This window comes from Aedes aegypti, chromosome 1, assembly GCF_002204515.2.
Source record: "Aedes aegypti strain LVP_AGWG chromosome 1, AaegL5.0 Primary Assembly, whole genome shotgun sequence".
NCBI classification, from domain to species: Eukaryota; Metazoa; Arthropoda; class Insecta; order Diptera; family Culicidae; genus Aedes; species Aedes aegypti.
Window position 1 is genome coordinate 283,374,072 of NC_035107.1, and position 20,838 is coordinate 283,394,909.

At 38.1% G+C, this 20,838-nt stretch overlaps 1 protein-coding gene across 1 annotated transcript in view; it reads right to left on the bottom strand.

Moving 5' to 3' along the window:
• LOC5566210 (serine-rich adhesin for platelets) overlaps window positions 1-20,838 on the bottom strand; it is a 784,828-nt gene that overhangs the window by 117,794 nt on the left and 646,196 nt on the right. Inside the window, exons 6-7 of the mRNA XM_021838003.1 lie at window positions 10,216-10,334; window positions 9,678-9,991 (exon numbers count right to left, since the gene is read on the bottom strand). Coding sequence (XP_021693695.1) covers window positions 9,678-9,991; window positions 10,216-10,334 — 433 coding nt within the window. The remainder of the gene's footprint in view (window positions 1-9,677; window positions 9,992-10,215; window positions 10,335-20,838) is intronic.

Here is a 20,838-nt window from a genome sequence, read left to right on the forward strand (position 1 = left end):
GATGTGCGCCTCCGGAAAGAAAAGAAATATCGTCGTCGCCAACGTCTTCGAATCGGATGGTAGGTATTTCACGTCGGCAAACTTTTCCATCGCTCCACTGGCTTGGTATTGCCAACTCTACAGCCTCAACGTCTCGGAGTGACCTTCCTTCCGATTCCTCTCATAGTCCCCGAACTGGCCAAGAGGCGCAGCTGAGGTAAATTTTCATTTTTTCCACATTCTTCGTTTTTCCCACATCAAACTCTCAAACCTCGATCCATCATCGCCCCGATGTGGTTGTGGAAAGGTACACATACAGAGCATGCACGAGTCCGTTCAAATCCGTACGTGAATTGGCACCGGAAGAGAAGCACGTATTTCTTGTTATCGGAACGTCGTCGTCGCCGATCTTTCCAGAATGGGGAGAAGAATGGAACATTTTTCTCCGTCAAAGTTCGTCATCCCAGAGCCTCAGTGTGTTCGGGACCACCTCATTTGTCATATATGTGCCAGAAGGAAGGCCGACGACAGACGAACCGGTGGAGAACTTGCCACTTTGCTGGAGCTCTAACCCTTCGGAGAACTTTTTTTTCTAGCTTTGGGAAAGCAGGGCTTTGAAAATTGACACATTCTCGTGCCAAGTTGACGGCGACGTCAAGTCAAAACTAATCAGGATTTTTTTTTTGTTCGGTTTGGTAGGCTAGATGAAGTACGAGGAATGTGATACTTCACCTGAGAAGATATCCAATTATGAGGGACTGGTTGGCTCGGTGTGAAAATGTGACATATTCTGCTCACATATGGGGTTCGGTATGGAGAGACTAATGCCTGCAATTGTGAACGTGGCATGGAGAAATTCGATTGAATGGTGCCTAAAGCTTAATGGGATGATAATTGAATCCGTTCAGCACGTTGATTTTATCGTTCTTTTGAGAACTTGTGGGTTGGTGTGCCTGAATGTTCTCGAGTTCTTCAATGAGTAGTATTTTCCTAACATTTTTGGAAAATCTTATAACGAACTTCTGAAAGAAGCATTTGTGGTGTATTTTAGAAGCTTTTTCAAGCATTCGGAGAAAGATTTTTGGCGCTTCAGATATAAAAGAATAGTAGTTTATGGAACAAGTTGCAGAATGTTGATTTTTACAGCACGAGTTTTAAATTTATCCTAAGAGGCTTGCCGAGTAGGATAATTACGACGAGTGCTGTAAAAATCGAGTTCTGCAACGAGTTACGTACAACTCTTTTTGCAATTTCGTAGAATACCACATGAGGGCATCAGAAATTATATCGGAATGCAATCATTATCATTTTAGAATTTCTTACAAATTGTTGTGTAGTGATTCATTACGTAACTGAAACCAGTGCTGTAATGAATCATTACGCAACGCTTACTCATTACGCAACGCTTACTCATTACGCAACTGCATACTTCAGCGCAGGAAAGTAGGCCGTTCCATGACAGATTGGCGTGATGAAAAACAATCTATTACGATGAGACAATGCAAAAAAACTCTTTCATGCTTAGTTTTCGCCTCTTCCAAATATTATCAAGATTTTACATTTTAAATGTTTTTCTCATAAAAAATGCTAGTGTTAGAATAGTTTAACTTAGCTTTCATCTTATTTTTTGACGTTGAGTAACGTCTTACGGCAACATACTGGGGTACAATTTCGAATAACGAAAAATCGCTCGCGTCACGAAAAGTGGTTAGATTTGACTATTAATAACTTACTAACGTCTGGATAGATTTTCAAGATTCTTGCACCAATCGATTGGAAATCTTTCTACGAATCTACTCCAACAATGAAAACTATTGATTTTCATGACTTAACTATTGAAAAATTGGGAAACATCGAGGTATGTCTTATTTTTCTTGTGTATTTCTGATACAGACATCATCGAGCGATATCTTAGCCACTTTCGGCATTCAAAGGGAAACGCCCCCTTCGGTCTTCTTCTTGCTCCTCTTTCTTCTATTGTGTTCAGTCGAAGCCAGCCAAACTCCAACCAGCCACGCGCGCATCAGTCAATCGTCGACAAGCAACCGGAAAAGGACTCCTATCGGAATAAATTTTACATATTCGCCGCTGCTGCTGCTCCTGCTGTTTATTGATAATCTAAATACTACGAGTGCCGTGAAATCGGTCATCATGGCCATGGAAATCCAGCTAGCCTATCGAATTCGTGGAGAATGCGTTCAGAAACCTTGATAATTGCCGTCGGAGAAGTGAGCAAACCGTCGAGAACAAGGATGGACAAGGAAGCACAACCGCATTTTAATTGAATCGTCTTCGGTAATCTTTTGGTGTGTTTCTGTCTAACAATGGAATGCAAACTCAGTTCGATCTACGGTGACTACCCCCCACCGTCCTTTTCAGGACGAAAATTTTTGAAAGTGTTATGAGAATTTTCCACAGTTAAGAGCGACATTACTGGTGATTGGTGATCAGGGCCAAATAATGCTTTTCGAGAATCACAGTGCCAAGAAATAAATTCCCCTGAGTCGGATAAATTGCGGACGGCACTAGAATGAAGAATCCATCCCGGTTTGCCTCGCATTTAGCGATGATTAAATAATTCCGTTATCATCGTTGCTTTTTACATGCGATCAGTACCAACTTTTCGAACAAATAGCTAAAACCTGGGAGGGAGGCACCGATACTACACACGAAATATAAGACAACGTTATTTTGAACTGCAAGATAACTCCAGCTTGCCAACAACAATCAAGGCAGGCTTCGAGAAAATCGGTAGTTTCCTTTTGTTGTGCGCCTTCGATCTTTCCTGACAAACATGAAAAAAGGGCCACAGTTTTCTATGCACTAAATATTCATTTTCATTGGAAAAAGTAGAACGATGCGTTTTTTAATGCTTTATGTTTAATCAGATTAAATGGTGCTCACGTGACACTACTTGCGTTATGTGCATGAATTGATTTTCATTCGATTTTTATCACTTTTGAAGAAATACGAAAATGTGTTTTAATCAGTTACGCGCTTTTTTCATGTTAGTCCAATGTTTGAGATCTGGGCTCACAGTGACAGTTCGTGACAGCGGAATCTCGGCTCACTATGACGTACAGAAATTTTGTATTGGTTTCTCCCTCCCAGGTTATAGCCTGGGAGGGAGGCACAGATACTACACACGAAATATTGAACAACACTTCTCCAAATTTCAAGATAACTCCCGCTCACCAACGACCATCAAGGCAGGCTTGGGAAAAATCGCTAGTTTTCTTTTGTTGTGTAGCTTCGATCTTTCTGGACAAATTTGGAAAAAGGGCCATAGTTTGATGTGCATTTAATTTTAATTTTGATTGGAAAAGAGTAAAAAGATGTGTGTTTAAATACTTTATATTCGATCATATTAGAAGGCGCTATCGTGGCATTGCTTTTGGGTGTGCAGGAATTAATTTTCAATCGATTATTGTCAACTTTGTTGAAATGCAAAAATATGTTTTGATCAATTACGCGCTTTTTTCATGTTTGTCCATTCTTTAAGATCTGGGCTCACAGTGACAGTTCGTGACAGCAGAATCTCGGCTCACTATGACGTACATAAATTTTGTATCGGTTTCTCCCTCCCAGGCTAAAACTAATCAGCAACAGATTTGTTGATGTTTTGATTTGGTATGAAAGTGTCGATCGAATCGAAATACGCACATCGAGCGACGGGAACGGGAGCGGGCCATTTGGCATAAAGCCATTTGGCATAAAGGACATTTGACATAACGGTCATTTGGCATAACGGACATTTGGCATAATTTTTAACTAACTGAAAGATGAGGGTCATTTGGCATAACGGACATTTGGCATAATTTCAATATATTTTCTGTACATATTGCTGTGTGCGTTTGAAATGCAAATATCAAATGCGGGAACACCAAATGCGGTAAGATTTTTCACAAGCAATACGATGTCAAGGATAGATTTTTCTTGCTAGGGCGGCGGTGATTTGTATAATCGTTGCTAGGTGTCCTTTGATTGTTTTGTGTTACCGCATTCGAAGGACGTTTAGTCAAGATTTGCATCTCAAATGCAAACAGCAATACTTAAATTGAAGATTTTGGCATTTTATTACTGTTTTATTTTAGTAACAGCTGAATCCGTTCTTTAATAATTTATTTATTTTCTTCTCTGGCAAGCCGCCGAAGAAGCACAATAAGTGCGGTATGAATCGATCAGAAGATTCCGGTTAAATCATATAGTCACACCACAGTTATGGATAACACACAGATATGGATCAGAGTTGGATTGAAATAGGAATATCTCATCAAATATAGTTGCAATTATGGAGAACACATTTCACCTATGTGAAACATAAATCTGTACAGCATCGCAATATATTATAATATGCTTCAGCATATATTTTCTGACCGTAGGAAATAAAATGTCAAGCGTGTTCCCAGAAGCGTTGATACTTAACTGTGGGGCATTGAAAACCATACCACAGTTATGAATCAAAGATAAGACGATTCCGAAACAAACGCCAAAACGTATGCTTTCACTAACACACCATTCGCTTACCTCTCTGTTAAATTGCTCTAATAGTGTTCTGATCCATAATATGAGTCGATTTGATCCATAATAGGGATCCTCCTCTCCCACTGATCCACATCTGTGGGGTGGACATTCTTTGAAATTTCTATCGAAATCGACACTTTTCCGTAAATAATCGGGAATTTTGAGGTGTATTCTCAAAAACAACTATATTCAGCAGTGCCAGGGAGCTTATTTTGTTTTGCACAGCGTCACCATCATTTTTAATCATATGTTATTCTGAGAAATGACCCTTAGTTGATCCATAACTGTGGGGTGACTGTAGCATCGAATTCAATCGGGCTGTAAACTTTGTAGATGTATGCTACACGACTTATGTTGACTTCAATCCGGTGATCTCGCTTACTAATAGACGAAATACCGATAAAGGAAAAGATGGTGAGTTTCTTTCAGAAGCTTCCAAGTTAATCGAAAACAACTAAAAAATGATGTACTTTTTTCTTTCTATATAAATACACGTTTTATATTTAATTTTATATGCTCAGGTGATGACTTTTGTAAGTTGAGCATATGTGAATATTCAATAAATATGGATTTATTTTATATCGTCTTTTAGTGAAATCGATTTTGAACGAGATAGAAAATATCATCTTCTTCTAATTTTGCTCAGAGATACTCGAAACACTGCAAAATCATTAGGTGGGAAGAATCATTTTCTTCAGGTGCTCATAGTTGAGATACCTACAAGGCACACAAAATATTATATTTTAAGATGAAAAACTCAAATAACATGAAAACCATAAGAAATACAACTATGACAAAGTTGTAGCAAATGATAAGTATTAAAACTTTGTAGAGCTTAATAGGCCAATAAATCTAATAAATAAAACACTTAAGAGCGACGTTTTTTTTTATTTATTAAAAATACTCAATTATCGCGGCTTTCAAGCTAATCGCTTGCAGAGTTGCTCGCTGTCACTATAAACGCCTAAAACTTGCTGATTTGTACAGGCCGACTGCGATACAATACAGATCATTCTATATCACGTCAACATCATGCTGTCTACTCCATCACCAATGCATTGACAGCGATAGACTATGGATATCACTGTATCACTGATGGGTTGAGTTTAATTTTAAATTAACCAAATAAAATGACAACTTAACAATACGATATTCTTAATAATGCTGCAGATGAATTGAAACTATGTGTTGGTCACAGAAGAACAATATGTACCCCCGCTAATTTGAACGGTACCTCATGCAAACCATCGGGGTTCATTTTTAATTTGAACATCTAGTCACCCTAGATTCGTGTGCCTGATAACCTTTTTCACTGTTTTGTTTTGATTTTGTGTTCCCTTCCACAGCGTTCCATTTCACTTTACTCCGTGCCATGAGCTAAATGACGTTTGGACCATTTTTAATCTGAACGATGTGCACATTAGCGGGGTACAAATTAAAAAGTGTTCAGATTAAATGTGGTCAAACCAACGGGGGTGCCCGGTAATAGCTTGGAGAATTGTCACTTCTTCTTCCTGGTATTACGTCCTCACTGGGGCAGAGCCTGCTTCTCAGCTTAGTGTTCTTATGAGCACTTCTACAGTTATTAACTAAAAGGTTTCTTTGCCAAAGTTACCATTTTTGCATTCGTATATCGCATGGCAGGTACGATTATACCCTATGCCCAGGGAAGTCAAGGAAATTTCCATTACGAAAAATTCCTGAACCGACCGGATTTTGGAATTCAGTATGGCTTTGCTTTGTAGCCGCGAACTCTAGCCACAAGGCTAAGAAAGGCCCCAGGGAGAAGGAGAATTGTCACGTGATCACTCGTTCTGAATTGATTATAATCTAGAGTGCGATGTCGCATCACTGCTGTTGGTTGCCAAATCAAAGTGATATTGATAGCTCGCAACTGATATTAATAGATTATGTAAATCAGACATACGCTGTTATGACTGATATTGAGCAACTCTGATCATTTGCTACAACTTTGCTGAACATACCAACTTACGATTCGTTAAAATAAAGAAGTTGGCCTATACTTCACTCTTGTAATCATCGTAAAAAAAATTTGATGCGTACACTTTGTAGTACTGAATATTCGGTGTCCGGCCATTTGGGCGAATGCCGTTTGGCTGAACGCCATTTGGCCGAACGGGTCATTTGGCCGAATGCCGTTTGGCCGAATCATGATAATAAAAATCAAATTACAACACCTCTGATATGTAGGTGTCATAAGTGTGGTCCAATAACTGATAAGCTAATTTATTGATGATTGATTTTTATGATGTGACGAGACGTAATTTTTTGTCATTCTATAAGAGCTCTAAGAGAATAATAAAATCGACCCGTTAATTCAGGACGAAGTTGTGAACTCCTTACATCACGTCAAGACTCTGAGGTGACGCTTAATTCGCCTTTGGATTATCATAGGCGTAATAAGGTTTCAAGTGTTTTATTGATTTCAACAGATTTTTTTCCTTCTTTTGCACATAGGCTATTCGTTCGAGTTATACTGGTGTCATTACTATTGAAAATAGTTCAGCTTATACTTTGATTGGAAATTTTACCTTCTTCGGAAATTCTTTGTAGTTGTACTGATAAAACTATTATGTGCATTACACTTGCCTAAATTTTCATAAGAGATTTTTCCTTCTTTTGATCATAGGCTGTTCTTTCAAGAGTGAAGTATTTTTCATAGTTATTCATGTGAAAGCTTATGATAAGGGTATCAGGGGTAATATGCACCCCAGGAGTAAAACGACTTTTCGGGGATTCTATAAATATTTTAGAAAAATTTAGACATTCTCCAGGTTCCCTTACGTCTTATTCAAAACACTTTTTTTTACCTCAATTTGGGTGAGATGTCATTCTCCTCCAAGTTTAAGATTGCAACTTGTGAACTGAACTCTGCATTGTTGCTTGCGTATAGCAATAAACGACTCGGGGAATATTTAAGTCAAAGAAACCAAGACTTGTGGTTGCTAGAGCTATGACATATATTACTTAGTACGATCCGAGGGATCAAAGCAACCCGATCCAGCAGAAGGACGAATATGTCTTAAACCTTTTTGGTTACTGCCAAATCTTACTACAAACATCTGTAGGAGGCTATCACCGCTAGCAGAGAAGTGAATAACTGCTTACATTTAGATTTTTTTTTCTTTCAGCACGAACTGTTTCTTGAACTATTACTAAAAAGCTAATTATGTATTATATCAATGATGGTGTAACCTTCTTCTTGAATAAGCTGAATAAGTTCTTTGAAATTCATTATAAATCCATGCTAACAGTACTTCACTTTTGTTTTCAATTTCAGTCGAACGGCATTCAGCCAAATGGCGTTCGGTCAAATGATTCTTTCGGCAAAATGGCGTTCGGCCAAACGGCATTCGGCCAAATGACATTCGGAAAAATGACCCGGAACCGAAAATTCTGAACATATTATCAAAAGCAACTATGGCTCTAAAATCAATAAATCGAGACGAAAACCTCATGTCTGCCTAAATTAGCTTCCTGGATCAGTGTGCAATGGTTAATCGGGTTTGTTTGAACACGAAATGTTATATAATTGTAGCAGCAATGTTGCTGTTTTTTTTCTTCGTTTTCCTAAGTCATGACCTTGTTTTCAATTTTTAATTTCAAATTAAGAAATATTGCGTCACTGATTAAAACCCTAGTTCATCTTCTATTATCCTATTTAGTCATTATATTTATCCAGAGACTTACCCTTCTTTTAAACATAAGGTATTCTTTCGAGGGTTATTGCTATAGCGATTCGACGCTTTATTTTATTATATAGGAATTTGACCTTCTTTTCAACATGACTTTTTCTTTTGCGTAATATTACAACAGTTTTTTTTACATAGAAAAAGAAGTATCTGAGTTATTATACCAAATAACCCTTACTTTTCAGATGGCTTGATATTATGCCAATTGTTCGATATGCCAAATGACCTTTACTTCACATATGATTAGATATTATGGCAATTGATTCTTACTTTACACATGGCTTGATATTATTGTTTATTGTATAATCATCTTCGATCGTACAGACTAAATGACTAACCTATATTCTATATTCACCACGTTTTACATTCGCTGACATTTTCTCCTTTTGATCATGAAACAGAAGCGAATATTTTCCTCTCTTTTTTTGCTATGTTTGAAATAAAAGGGATGTTGATGAGCCAATAAATTATAATTAAGTCGCTCAAGGTTGCATTACCATGAAACATGAAAGTTATTACCAATTGTAATCAAAACATAAATAACCCGAATAACCCGATATCGTTTTCGTTTGTGAGAGTTGTTGCTCTTGAACCATCATGAACATGGCCTTGTGAGAGAGTGAATATCTACTTTCATATGGCTCTCCGAATGCGATATGCCAAGAACTGTTATGATTCATGAACTGTTATACTCTCTGAATATGGTTCGATCGACTTATTCGGATCAAATCCATAACTCTGTCTTGAGCACACACATTTTTGAATAAAAGTCATGGTTTCATGACTCGTAGTCATAATATCTTGAAACATTAATTTTCATGGTTTCATGACTTTTAGTACATAAGTCCGGCAACGGATTTTTTTCCGAGTGGTATACAAAGTTTAAGCTTGTTTAGCCCCATTTAAATTTGATGGATTTTGCTCAAATGTTCACAGTAGCTTCTGAGGATACAAATGAACAGATTTGGATAACGAAGGAAAATCTGAAGTTTTTCCTGTGGTAAATTCGTAGAATTTCAGGAATTTCCCAAAAAGTTTCAGATGATTGTTTAAAGGCAAAAGTATGTAACCGAAATATTATCTAGTTTAATTTAAAAGCGGTAAGTTGTAAGTAGTTTGTGTGTTTTGTAAATGTGTGTGATTTCTAAAAGTGAACAACTTTAATCCATTTCAATTAATCATAGAATGAAAAAAAGCTACTTGGGCACCTCCATGATTCACTCTGCCATGGGGGGTTTTTCTCGGCCAAATTGTCTGAAACTTTGCAAAAAGAAGCACTTTTATATGACGCATATTGTGGCCAAAAGGAGCTGAGTAGCTTTCAAAAAAGCCGAAGAGAATCAAAAGTGACAAGAATAGGATCCGGATCCCTACCTGCCAAACTCATCTATTTATCAGTCTTCCTTAAATAAAACTAACATTCCATGGTGAGCACAGAATCATAACTCCCACCACACTTACCACTTGCGGTCGCCGGCGACAGGCTGAGTCCACTGAGTGGACCCGTAGTGCTGCCACCGTTGCTGCAACTGGACGAAATGGCCGTCAGCGCCCCGGAAGAGGAAGACGTCGGCGAGGCCGTCGTCGTAACAGTCAACACAGGTCCCGGGCTGGGCGATGGCGTCGTCGAACCGGACAATCCCATTCCTCCGCCAACGCTGTGATGGTTCTCGGTGTGCCTCCGCAGCGACCGGGCATCACAGTACGATTTTCCGCAACCTTCCGCTTTGCACTCGTATGGCTTTTTGTTCCGATGCGTCAGCATGTGGCCGTTTCTGGGAGACACAAAAAATTCCAATTAATCACAGGTGTGAAAGTGATAGAGGAGGGGCTGGACGTCACGCTGTGTCCAAAGGGGGTTATTATGAAGCTTTCGTCCTTTAAAAGAAAATCTGAGTTGCATAAAAGTTCCACAATAGCCCCCTTCGGACATAGCGTTCGGACATTCCATTATCAATGTTGGTGTGTTTGTCGTTCGAAGCAGCTTTTGTGCACTTACAGATGGTCCTGCCGTTTGAACGCCTTCGAGCACATTCCACAGACATATTTCCGTTCGTCGCTATGCGTCAGCTTGTGCTTGGCCAGGGCGGAAGCATTCCCGAACACTTTGCTGCAAACCTGGACCGGAAGAGAACAGGGAAAAAGAGAAAAATGTGTTAGATCCCCTCTTTTATTGGTGACAGAATGCAGTGGGAAAGAGGTTATATCGGGGGCAGTAAATACTGAATCTCGGACTTTTTTCTGCCCGTATATTGGGTTCGATTTGAGTTATGAGCAGCAGTTTTCTAGATAGACCTGTGAGCCAAAATATTTCTATTCAATGGCAGTACCATCACTATCTATATTATATAAAAAGAGCCATGAAATTCAAGCGTTACAAAATGTCCTTCGTTAGATTTTCTAAGGAAACCAGAACTTCAACATCGATTTTCTTCGTATTGATACTAAAAGAAGCTTTTCCAATCTTCTAGGAAAAGCTTTTCGAAGCCTCTAGGAGAAGCTTTTCTAAGCTTTCTGAAGAATGGGATGCTTGGGGAAGCTTTTTAAAGCTTCTGGGAGATGCTTTTCCTAGCTTTTAGAAAATGCTTTACAAGCTTCTAGGAAAAACTTTTCCAAGCTTCTAAAAGATGCTTTGTTAAGTTTCTTGGAGAAGATTTTTCATACTTCTTGAAGAAGCTTTTTCAAGCTGCTGGGAGAGGATTTTTCAAGCTTCTAGAAGAATTTTTAAGCTTCTAGGAGAAGCTTTACCAAGCTTCTAAGAGAAGCTTTTCTAAGTTTTAGGAGAATCGCATCCGGCGACGGCTCTCAGGTCTACTCCCGGAGCTTCAAGATCCATCGCAGCTACCTTGAATCCCACGTAATCCCCCGCTCAGAAACGAATTACTTCTTATTACGCGAAAACAAAACCGTTAATCCAGCACTTCCGCCTAATGAGCCCATTAGAATGATGGACTGTTGCAGTGGCAGCAAAAGCAAAAGCCGGAAACGGAATCCAGTACCATCCGTATTGTTTCGCAGCCAATCTCCCCCGGGGGGCTAGTTGAGCTATATAGTTAGTTGGGTAGGCAATAAGTCTCGGTTCTACCTATTCCGAACGAAAAATTAACGATCCGCGAAGAAAATTCGCGCCGCTTTCCACGATGATGGCGACGACGACAACAACCACCACCGGGAGAAGAACTAAATGGGAAGGAAGTTATCGTTGATTCGTTGGTCGATTTGGGTCGGGATGAAGGTTTAGGGTGTGAAATACACTCGGTTGGGATGCGGGTTGGGGTTTTCCCTTTTTCGGTATCGCTTTTAGGGAGGAAAAATAAATCTAGTGTGAAGAAAAGCACGGAGTGGAAAATGTGAAAATGTGGCAGCCGGTGTTTGTGCAAATCTCGGTGGTTCTCCTAATGGCTTGTGATTTGGCAATCGAGCTGGATTGAGATTTTTCGATGGAAGCGATGAGAAGTATAAGGCTTGAAATTTCAGGATAAATTACTATTTCGGAGCATGTATTGCCAATTTTAAGCTGCTTGTCTTGTCTTGGATTTTTTGACTCTTTTTTCATTTAGTACTAGTGGTCCCGGCAAACTTCGTCTTGCCATCAAGTAGGCTGTTGAAAAACGCTATGAATCGTCCCATGCAAAATGACAGTTCCGTTCACTCTCGATTTTACGACTTTCCCGTTGAACATCCGGGGATTTTTATACACACAAACAAGTCGGAACCCTTGACGAACAAAACGGAGAATAAATCATTCAAATCTGTTGACCCGTGAGGAAACCATTTCGTGACATACAAACACCATTCCATTTTTATTTAGATACCGTTTTGATTCATATTACGGACACTTAAGGCCTCAGTGAAGTATAACCCAGCTTGGACCATACAAAATAAATCATTCTGTATGATTTTTTAACGTTATCGAGCGTCGGAAGCCCTTAACTTTCGGATGGTGGGTAAAGAATACGCGTCCGCAACTTGAATAATTTTAAATAAATCAAAACGTGTGGCCTTTTCATGATTCTTATTCCGGATGCTCCCTCACTTTTGCCTCATATTCCGGACGCTTTGATTCGAATTACGGACAGCTCATGATAATCATTAATGGAACAGTCAAATCATCAATTGAAATCGTTCAACCACTTAAGAGACGTCTAAGGTAGTTGGGCATTATAAATTTGCAATGATATTTATGGAAAAAACCTAATAAAACGAGCCTCGAGAATGAGAACTTTTGGACGGCGAAAATTGAAACATTTCGTGTGAAATGTTTCCCATACAATCGAGAGTGTCCGGAATTTGAAGCTGTCCGTAATATGAATCAAAACGGTAGATAGATTTCCATCTACTGTTTTTGTTCGTTTTAAACAATACTTACTTTTACAAACTGGGAATTGGTTGTAACCAAATTCCATGGATTCTCTTCGTCCATTGGAAATCCTAGTGATTTGGATGTTTCCACTTCCAGTGAACTGGGACATAATTGTCCTTGCTTAGGAAATGTTTCTGACAGCTCTCTTCGCGAGATGAATGGACGTCTGGCAATTTGTTAAGGAATATGTCAGATAGTCAGGCTGCTTTTAAAGCTTTTTCTTCGGCCCACTCAGGGTCTAAGTTTGTTATCGCACGTCGAACTCAATTTGAGGAACTGAATTCAGTGAACTTTGTAAACCTTGAATGGGTCCTGGCTATTCTTCCATTTCTGGGAATTAATTGGCTAATGAATTAGCTCGCAATGAAGCATCGCATGCCTTCATTGGTCTTTAGATAGCACTTCTAATTTCGAAGTGCTGGGTGAAGCTTCAGAAATTCTTGGGCGGCAACTCAGCAATTTTTAGTCATGTCGTCAAACAAAATTGTACATAACTGAGCCATCCCCAAAGGAGGCCAAGTATATAACCAATCTGTCAAAGCAGAATTGCAGTTTCTTGGTCAGAGCGTTGACAGGCCACTGCCGACTCAACTATCACATGGCAAATATTCAGCGTACTAATACATTTGTGTGTGTGATAGTTGTGATACCGATTATGGAACTTCTTAAAACCTGAATGTAACCTGGATGTAACTATCAAGTTTTTGCGTAATTGCGATTCCAAATACTTGGTAAACACTTCTTAAGTGAATCTGATCTCAGAAACGTGAATCATCAGGACCTTCTTTTATTCTTAAACCGCTGTGGTAATGAGCTATAGGCTCTTTTTGCGCTCAAGCGTTTTGCTGTTCGAACCCATTGTGGTATGGAACTAGATGCACTCATTTTGCTTATGCGATTTTCCCTCTTCAAGGGATCCCGCTCCTATTTCCTTCCATCTTTCCCTTCCCTTTCCTCTCCCATCGGGTAGATGATGAAATAGGCTCAAATATGGCGATGACACAAATTTCCCAAATGGCGGGGAACGTGCCTCTGAAGCCGGCCTTCTGATACCTGATATACTGTTTTTGCCCGTTTTAAACAATACTTAGTTTTTTCAAAAACGTTGAACTTGTTTTAACTTCTCTCGCTTGACTTGCAATTTTGTCTCCTTTTTGTTTATGAGTTTTTTCTTATAATGTTCGTAGTTTGTTTTTCCTTGTTGTAAATGTTTGTTGTGTTATTGTAAATGTTTCCAGCTTTATACAGCTTTTTTAGTGATTTTGGAATTTAACAGACCGTTGTTTTGTTCTGATTGATCCTCTGAACAATAATTATCTCTTCAACGCTTTTGCATCTTCGTTGGCCTTTTTACCCATTGTGAATCCAATGATATTTTCCGACCTTTTTCTGGTCTTCCATTGGTATTTTTACATTGATTGATTCCAAAGAATTTTTACATTGATCTTTGCTTTGCGCTTGTTTGGCCGTTAACTGTTTTCTGAATATTTATAACTGTTTTGAAGTTTGATTTTATATTTCGCTGATTTTTGGCGTTATTCTTACTTATTCGACCTTGAATTGCTTGTCCATTTTACCATTTCCGTATTTTTGTCGTTCAAAATACATTGAAGGTCTCCCAGACGTTTTTAACATTTTTGGCCTTTTTAATATTTCTGACCATTTCTGACAGATTCGAGCAATTTCTGACATACTTTTCCCTTACGGTCGTTTTTGGCTGTCCCCGACTGTTTTTGGCCTTCTTGTTTTTGCTTCTGATCGATCTTTTTCATAGTCATTTTCTACTTTCACATTATTTGGACTTTGGCTTTTATTGGCCTATTCGGTCAAGACTCCGGCCTTTTTTGTTTAATGCTTCCAGAGCACGTTCTAGAGACTTGGCGTGTTTGGCAAAGTTGTTCATTTTAATAAAATAAACAACTCTCTCGAAGACGTCAAAATTCCACAGCCTACTATTTTCGAGTTGTTGATCAAGACCACATTAGTGAAAAAAAAAATTCTTCGACGAGTTTCATATTTTTCTTTAGGATCTTGCCATATAAGACTTTTTGCTGATAAAAATATAACAAACACAAACTTTTGTGGAAACATTTTTTAATATTAGGCATAAAAATAAAGAAATGGTGGAAGAACTTGGAAAATAGAGCAATTTTTGAACCCTAATATGTCTAAAAGCGCAAAAAATCGCAAGTTTCAATTTTCAGGCAATATAGAACTATACTAGATAAAACAGTTGGCAACATTTCAGAGAGGTATATTTTGGTGTTTTTGAGACATTTCATTTTTTAACAACGATTTTATTACTCGAATACAGTTAAATTTCCATGGATCGCTCTGAAGGGACGATTGATTTTTAGAAATAACGATTCATGGAACAAAAACTTTTAGATTTTTTTTTTAATAAGTCATTATAGTAGCCATGACATTAATTTTAAGAGCAGTTCCTAGAGCTAATTGTTAGGTTGTTTAAGCTTAAATTTGTGTTTGAATTCCTTTGATTCCCTAAATAACAATGGACCAATGCACGAGTTCACTTATTTCACGTTTGAGCAGTGCCGAATTCACTTGTTGCCATGGGCACGTAAATAACACGGCACCGCTCAAACGTCAAATAGTGAACACGTACATCGGTCCAAAGACATATATCCAGATGAAATCCAAAGCCTGCTTAAATATTTACATTTGCAAAGCACCTAAATATTTACATTTATAAAGTTTAATCACCGCATGACTTTATTATTACAGTGAAACCTCCTTGAGTCGATATTGAAGGGACCATCGACTCATGGAAATATCGAGTCATAGAACAGAAATCCTTTGGGAAGCTGTTTCAAGGGACCATCATAGTAACCATGAAATTTGGATTCTAGTATCGTTCCATGAGTCGATATCGAAAAAATCTCAAAAATACCAAATAGAAACCTCAGCCAGCGCAGTTGCTGGCTAGTGTTGTGTGCTATTTCATTACCTTATTTCATTACCAAAAAATGATCTTACCTTTATTATAATTAACTTACCTTTATTCATTACCAACAAATTACCTTATTTCATTATTATTTCATTACCAAAAAAAAACACCGTTGTGTTTGGATGGGCATCTAATTCTTCCGAAAGAGGTGCACTTTGCGAAAAAGGACCACGTGATTATTGAGCTGAAATCGAATTCAGGTTAACTTCTGCGTTCATGAGTCCTCTCATGGCGTAGGGGTTACGCGCCTTAACTAGAGATCAGGGAGTCGTGAGTTCGATTCTCACTGAGAAGACGTGTAACTTTTCCGCAAAACTTCACATCAATTTGTCCATTTAATTCATTTGCAAAGTATATGAAATGTTTCGCTTTTCGATAGTTTTTCCAAGCTTCCACAAGAAGCTGTTTCAAAGCTTCTGAGAGAAGTTCTTAAGAGAAGGTTTATCAAGCTATTTGAAAGAGCTACTTGAAGCAACTGGGAGAAGCTTTTTTCAAGATCCTTGGAGATGCTTTTCTAATCTTCTGAGACCAGCTTTTTCAAGCTTCTAGGAGACGATTTTCAAGCTTCCAGGAGAAGCTTGTCTGAGCTTCTAACACAAAGTTATTCCAGGCTTCTAAAATAAGCTCCTCCAAGCTTTCAGGAGGAGCTATTCCAAGCATCTGGGAGAAGCTCTTCTATGCTTCTGGGAGAAGCTTTTCCAAGCTCCTTTGAGATACATTTCCAAGCTTCTAGGAAAGGCTTTTCGAAACTTTTAGGAGGAGCTTTTCCAAGCTTTTAGGAAAGGCCTTTCCAAGTTTCTAGGAAAAGCTTTTCGAAGCTTCAGAGAAATGCTTTTTAAAGCTTTTGGGAGAAGCATTCCCAAACTTCAAGGAACTGCTCTTCCAAGCATTTAGTAGGAGCTTTTCCAAGCCTTTAGGAGAAGCTTTTCGAAGCTTTTTGGAGAAGCTTATCTAAGCTTCCAAGAACAAATTTTTAATCTTCTCGGAGAAGCTTTTCCAAACTTTAAGAAGAAGCTTTTTAAAGCTTCTTGAAGCAGCTTTTCCAAATTTCTTAGAGAAGCTTTTCAAAGCTTCTGTAAAAAGCTTTTTCTAGCTACAATTATAAACTTCCCTGAAATGAGAAGAAAATTTTCCATGAGAAGCTTTTCCAAGCTTCTAGGAGAAGCATTTCTAAGCTTCTAGGAGAAGCTTTTCCAAGCTTCTAGGAGAAGCTTGTCCAAGCTTCTAGGAGAAGCTTTTCCAAGCTTCTAGGAGAAGCTTTTCTAAGCTTCTAGGAGAAGTTTTTCTAAGCTTCAAGAAGAAGCTTTTCTAAGCTTCTAGGAGAAGCTATTCCATGGTTCTAGGAGAAGCTTTTCCATGCTTCTATGAACATTTTACTCCAAGCTTCTTTGGGAAGCTTTTCCAAGCTTCTAGGGAAAGCTTTTCCAAGCTTCTAGGGAAAGCTTTATCAAGCATCTATTATAAGCTTTACCTAGCTTCTGGGAGAAACACGTCAAAACTTCTAGAAAAAGCTTATCAAAGCCTCTAATTGAAGGCTTCTAGGGGAAGCTTTTTCGAGTTACTAGTAGAAGCTTAACTAATCTTATTGGAGAAGCTTTTCCAAGCTTCTAGGGGATGCTTTTCTAAGCTTTTAGGAGAAGTTTCTCCAATCCCTTAGGATAAGCTTTTTCAAGCTTCGAAGAGAAGCTGTTCAAAGCTTTTAAGAGAAGCTCTTCCAAGCTTTTAGGGAAGGCTTTTCCAAGCTTCTTGGAGAAATTTTTCTATGCTTCTAGGAAAAACATTTCCAAGCTTCTAGGAGAAGATTTTTCAAGCCTCTAGGGAAACGTTTTCAAGCTTCTAGGAGAAGCTCAGCCAAACTTCTAGGAGAAGCTTTTCCAAGTTTCTAGAAGAAGCTTTTCCAAGTTTCTAGGAGAAGCTTTTCCAAGCTTTAAGGAGAAGCTTTCCCAAACTTTTCAGATAAACTTTTCCAAACTTCTAGAAGAAACTTTTCCAATGAAATACCATGCCCACACAGTTACGGATCACCCACAGTGACGGATCACTTTGGCGTTCAATATCGTACAACTCGCTCAAAACATAAACGTTGACGTAAAACATATTTTTTCCATGTTATACTATTTGTGTTCTACTATTTGTAATGTTAAGCACAACATTCAACCGCTTAATAACAGTGTATTTGACAAATGTTTAGTTGATACCACACAGCTGTCATTATATGGTCGTTTTCTGTAAGAAGTGCCGTCAGCATTCATGAGCTGCCACAGGTGGTAAAATTCAAATGTTATACCATAAAACATGCTCGTTCGCTTCGATTTAGTATGTTTTCATCTTTGGAAAACATTTTTCTTGATTGTTGATTCTAAATACCGAATATTAGCACTTCTAACTAGTGATCCATAATATGGACCAGGAAATGATTGTTTACCACGGTTATGGATCACTTCCAAATAAAGAAGATTTCTGCCATTTTAAGCATTGGATTCGACATATTTAGACAATAGCACAAAGGATAATGCTAATAAAACATCAAGGTTTGTAAATTTCATTTTTTAGCAGACAAAAATGGGTGGAAAACTTGGTGTGGAGCGAAAACAGTACATGTCTCAGTTACTACAATGCAGTATCACAAAAAATGGCATTTTACCATTGTTTCCAGCTCTAAAACTGCTATTTTTTGCAGTAAAATGTGACACATTGTTAACTTTCGCCAAATCATGCAATACAGATGCATTGAGTTGAAAATCTCTTGATTTAGTGCACTGATCCGTAATATGTCACACTTTGATCCGTAATTAGAAAATTGATCCATAATATGGTTTTCAGAAACCGATACAATTTTTAATTTTTATACAATCCTATGTAAATATTACACTCAAAACAGTTTACTAACCGAATTTCCAATTTGAAACGATTCAATTCGTGCTTTTAAATTACAATTTTACGTTTTCTATGTCGTTTTATTGAATTTTATAGGTTGGACTCCACACTATTTGATCCATAACTGTGGGGTCATGGTACGAGAAGCTTTTTTTCTAAAAGAAGTTTCCCGAGCTACTTGGTTCCAGAAGAAGCTTTTCCAAACTTCTACAAGAAGTTTTTGAAAGAATTTCCAAGCTCTAAAAGCTTCTGGGGGATTTTTCCAAGTTTCTGAGAGAAATTTTTCCAAGCTTTTCGCAGAAGCTCTTCTAAATATTTGGAGAAGACCTTCTAAGCTTCTGTAAAGAAGTTTTCCGATCATCTGGGAAAAGATTTTCCAAGCTGTCGGAAAGAGTTTTTCAAGATATTCGAAAATGCTTTTTAAGTCTACTGAGAGGAATTTTCCTAAGCTTTTTTCCCAAGCTTCTTCTCTTCTAAGAATTTTTCCCAAGCTTCTAGGAGAAGCTTTTACAAGATTTTGAAAGAAATTTTTCTGAACCCCTGTGAGATGCATTTCCAAGCTTCAAGGAGAAGCTTTTCCAAGCTTCTGGAAATGCTAAGCTTCCAGGAGAAGCTTTCCTAAGCTTCTAAAAGATGGTCTTCGAACCTTCTGGAAGAAGCTCTGAAAACAGCTGCGAACAGCTTTTCTTAGCGTATTCAAAAAAGTTTTCCGAGCTTCTGGGAGAAGCTTCCAAACTTCCAAAAAGATTTCCAGAGATTCTGCGTTAAGTTTTTCAAAGCAATCGAAAGAAGCTTTGTAAGCTGTCGAAAACAGCTGTTAGAAGCTCTTGGGAGAAGCTTTTTTAAGCTTTTTCTAGCCATTGGAAGAACCATTCGCAGGGAGAAGCTTCAACAAGTTTCGAAAAGGAGCTTTCCTGTTTTTCTGAAAAAATCGGTTCCATGCTTTCAAGATTTTGCAAGATACTAGGAAACTTTTCCATGTTTCTGGGAGAAGCTTTTCCAAGCTTTCGGGAATAGCTTTCCCAAGCATTTGGAAAGAAGTTTTTCGGGGCACCTGGCAGAATGTTTTCCTAGCTCTTGGCACGAATTTTGCAAGCTATCAGAAAAAACTTTTTGTAGATACTAGTAGCAACCGTTTCATAATCAAAACCTATTGATAGGTTCACTGGTTACGCTTATAGATTCTGAGGCCTATATTTATAAACCAAATGAATCGATAATATTCTTTGAATACCTTGAAAAAACAAAATCTCTCGAAATGATAAAAATTAATTTCTCTTATTACATTCTTTACGATCTGATTCAATTTGCGCACAAAGTTTTTTTTTATTTTTACGAACAAAGCTTCAGCTGCGTGTACAATGTTTTCAAATGTATAGAATTTCCATAAGAATTTTCAAAAGTGTTTGAAGATAAGGATATTTTATTTTTAGAATATTCGTTTCTAAATTCAAGATGGATCAAGAGTTTAAAATTATTATGTTTAATACCGGATTTGAAAGTCACTTCACATTTCGGTATTGCAATGCCCCTTGCTGCAACGATTGGAATTTGTTCCTAAGCTTCTACTGCCAAAATCTAAATTCGTTTGCAAAGAAATGTAAATGTCAAGATCATTATCAAGTCAACTCTTAAAGAAATGAAAGTGAAACTAATTCGGAATTGGGAATCGTAGTTCAGTCACCTCATTCGGCTGACATGTCTTTGAAGTGATTCCGAATCCAACAGGACGATGGCAAATTTATTTCATCCTCGCATTCAAAAGGTTCATCAATTGGAAGCAACACATGTCCATGGCATTCGAACTCTTCTCTTCCCTTTCGCATTCATATCCAGTTTAAGTGAAAAGCTTTATTTCGCCGGGACTCATCCTTTTGCTTGTTGTTCATTGTTGTTCGATTCCAGAACCTTTTTCTTTTCATGTCGACAGGATTTCACAGGAAAATTGTCGATGTCTGAGCCGGTAAAATGCGCGCAGATCCTTTGATTTGCCCCTTCGCCAGAACACAAAAGGGTCTGGTGCTGCTTGCCAATCGAAAGGTTGAAACAAGACTCTTTATTGGATAAATATAGCGATAGACGGACAAGAAGTCAACATTGATAAAGAATGAGAAGTGTACCTGTAGCAAAATAAAAGTGTTTTCGGAGTAAATAGTTGAATGTTTATCTAACCATGAAGTCTGTGGAGCAGCTTTTCCGAGTGTCTTACAGAAAATTGGCCAAAAGAAATTATTTCAAACTTTTGAACAAAAAACTTTTAAAAGCTTCCGTAAGAATACGTCAGCAAGCCAGCTCCTTCAAACTTCACTCTCGAGTTTTAGGAGAGGCTTTTCAAGTTTCCAGATAAGCTTATGGAGGGACTTTCCAAGCACGGTACTTAATAGCGAAAGCATATCATTACTTTTGAAAAAAAA